The 2,470-nt window shown below is 39.6% G+C and overlaps 1 protein-coding gene across 1 annotated transcript; it reads right to left on the bottom strand.

The window, feature by feature from the left end:
- Window positions 1–719: 719 nt before the first annotated feature.
- Window positions 720–2,470, bottom strand: LOC112182690. Its single transcript, XM_024321204.2, has 4 exons — window positions 1,995–2,470; window positions 1,641–1,900; window positions 1,349–1,534; window positions 720–1,234 (listed from the first exon to the last, which is right to left on the bottom strand). The coding sequence occupies exons 1-4, from the start codon at window positions 2,386–2,388 to the stop codon at window positions 911–913; spliced, it is 1,164 nt and encodes a 387-aa protein (XP_024176972.1). The 5' UTR covers window positions 2,389–2,470; the 3' UTR covers window positions 720–910.

The raw sequence follows: 2,470 nt of genomic DNA, 5'->3' as shown, positions 1-2,470 counted from the left end.
TGAGATTGCACATAATCCAGTTCAGCATGATAGAACAAAGCATGTGGAGGTTGACCGTCATTTTATTAAAGAAAATCTTGACAGAAAGGTTATTAGCTTTCCATTTGTAAATTCAGAGGAGCAATTAGCTGATGTTCTTACTAAAGGAGTGTCCAGGAAGGTATTTGACAGCTCAGTTGACAAGTTGGGCATGATAGATATCTATGCACCAACTTGAGGGGGAGTGTAGAATCGCTGTAAATCTGTATGCAATTAGGATTTTATTTAATTAGGATATCCTGTAATTATGGAAAGATTGTTTCCTATTACAGTTAGACTACTCCTTTGTACTTGTATATATACCCTCATTGTGGGATGAATAGAATTATCGAATTAACCTTGAATTGAAGTATTCTTTTCTACTTATAGCACACTACAAAAAATGGGATTTGGGATTTTGAAATCATTTGAAATTTTTGGAAGGCAATAGAGATAGGTTATAGTTGTAAATAAACTAATTACAAAGTTGTTTGATCCACAAAAACAGTGATTGTCAACTCAAATAAAATGTATACATAAAATGAGGGACAACCTTTGCTCACGAACTAATCGTCCGCCTTGAGCTGTGATAAACCTTACGAAAGATGTTACGTGTGGATGTGTAATAAGAACTTATATAAGATCCTTTGAAGAATATTTTGGGTCTCTTTTTTTTTTTAAACGTATTTTAGGTCTTTTAATTAAGGCAGATGAATTTTGAGTAGGATGTTTTGACTTCTGAATTGTATTAGAGTAGGCTTATTCCGGCAGTGGCAATGGTCACTTATCAAATAATCCACTAATCTAGTAAGAAAATTTCATCAACACTACTCATAAGTCATGTTACATCATAGTCTTGGTACCCTACGGATTGAGCACCTGGTTTGTGTGATCACGATGGTCTTGGGCGTAGCATTGTGGCACCAACTGCTGTGGTATTGGGAGTAGTAGGACGTGCTTGGTTAGACCACGCCATAACATGAATTTGAATTCTGTCCATCTGGTCTATCGCCGAGACTAGAGTGTTCTTAATTTCGGTGTGATCGCAACAGTGAATGAGCCCTGAAATGTCAGCATGAGAAGGCATTAGGCTCTTGCCCTCTAATCTGGACATGACAAGGAGGTAACCACTTGCATATGCTTCCTCATGGAGACTCCTAAGCCCTGCTCGGTCTGCTGGTGTTTCCTTTGCAACAGAGTAGATGCATATCAACCCCTGCAGGTGTTTAACAAATTAATGCAAATGAAAACAAATGTTGGCCGAGGCTAATGTGTTCCACAAACCTTAGAGAAACTCATGTGACTAAAAAAAAAAAATCAGAAATTTAACCTCTTCTGTCCGTTTGATGTCCAATCCAAATCGGACTTCACCGGTTTGGGGTACCAAATCGAATGACACTTCTGCAACGCCCGGCATAAACCAGAGTCTTATGCCCTGGACTATTTGGACCGTCGTTGCATGGTGTTGTTGCTGTTTACTCCAACTCACTTCCTTTCCTGTTAAATTAATTTTCTCCTTCAAGGAAAAAAAATTATTTCAAAACCATTAATAACCACAAGGGTTTACAAGCAAGCAAGAATTTCAGCACTAGTAAACAAGAGTTAAGAGGGAATGATCATACCGAGGTCACAGTCTGTTCGGTTTGAATATTAACAAAAACAAGAGGAGCCCCTGAAGAAACTGCTGCAGAAAACCAAGCCATGCACCTGGCTGTTGTGGCCTCAGTGCAGTACTCACCCTGCATTGGCATGAACAGAATAGAGCTAACAACCGTGCAACGTTGGTCAGGCAAATACTTTCTCACTTTCATCTTCCAGTCATATTTTACTCCCCTTTTGTTATATCCTCTGTTTTCCACATTTACCAAACTCCTGCTCATTTCTGCAAAATCATATAAAATCCATATCGGAAGTACTATGTCATGCTGATACAGATTGTGCTTATATCCAAAACGGTGTAAATATAAAGAACATACCTTGCAGCTCGGTGCATTGATCCGAGGTCAAGTCCCCTATGACCGCAACATGTCTGTCATCTGTGGCTGCTTTGATGCTATACTTTCTTTGAAGCATGGAAAGCCTCTCCACCGCAACACGCGTCCGGAGCTTGAGAGTGGTATCACCCCTTCTGATCTTCACCCATATGACCTCTATATGTTGGCTGCTTATCTTAGCAAGCTGTGAACTAAGCTCAGACTTAGCTTTGGTGGGCACAAAAAACTCATCACTCTCGCCATTGTAAAAGCCTTCGATGATGTCTCCAGGCAATGGCATAGTCTCATTCCACTCTTCTGCAATCTCTTGCTTCACTTGTTTCACACACACAAGCGTCTGAACAGTGCACATGTTGTTGTGGTTGTTGTTCTTCATCAAATTGCATTAACTCAGTCTCATTATGAGGAATCTTATCAAATTAACTTGATGAGAGAAAAATTTGAGAGAGGTCTTAGGA

Source organism: Rosa chinensis, chromosome 1 (assembly GCF_002994745.2).
Source record: "Rosa chinensis cultivar Old Blush chromosome 1, RchiOBHm-V2, whole genome shotgun sequence".
Classification (NCBI taxonomy): domain Eukaryota; kingdom Viridiplantae; phylum Streptophyta; class Magnoliopsida; order Rosales; family Rosaceae; genus Rosa; species Rosa chinensis.
The sequence above is the reverse complement of the archived record's forward strand: the minus strand, read 5'-3'. Positions and strand labels throughout refer to the sequence as shown.

Coding starts and splice junctions, on each gene's coding strand:
- LOC112182690 (XM_024321204.2), bottom strand. CDS start 2,388: ATGAAGAACAACAACCACAACAACATGTGCACTGTTCAGACGCTTGTG. Junction 1,535..1,640: donor CCGAACAGACTGTGACCTCG/GTATGATCATTC, acceptor TTTTCCTTGAAG/GAGAAAATTAATTTAACAGG. Junction 1,235..1,348: donor ACATCAAACGGACAGAAGAG/GTTAAATTTCTG, acceptor AAACACCTGCAG/GGGTTGATATGCATCTACTC.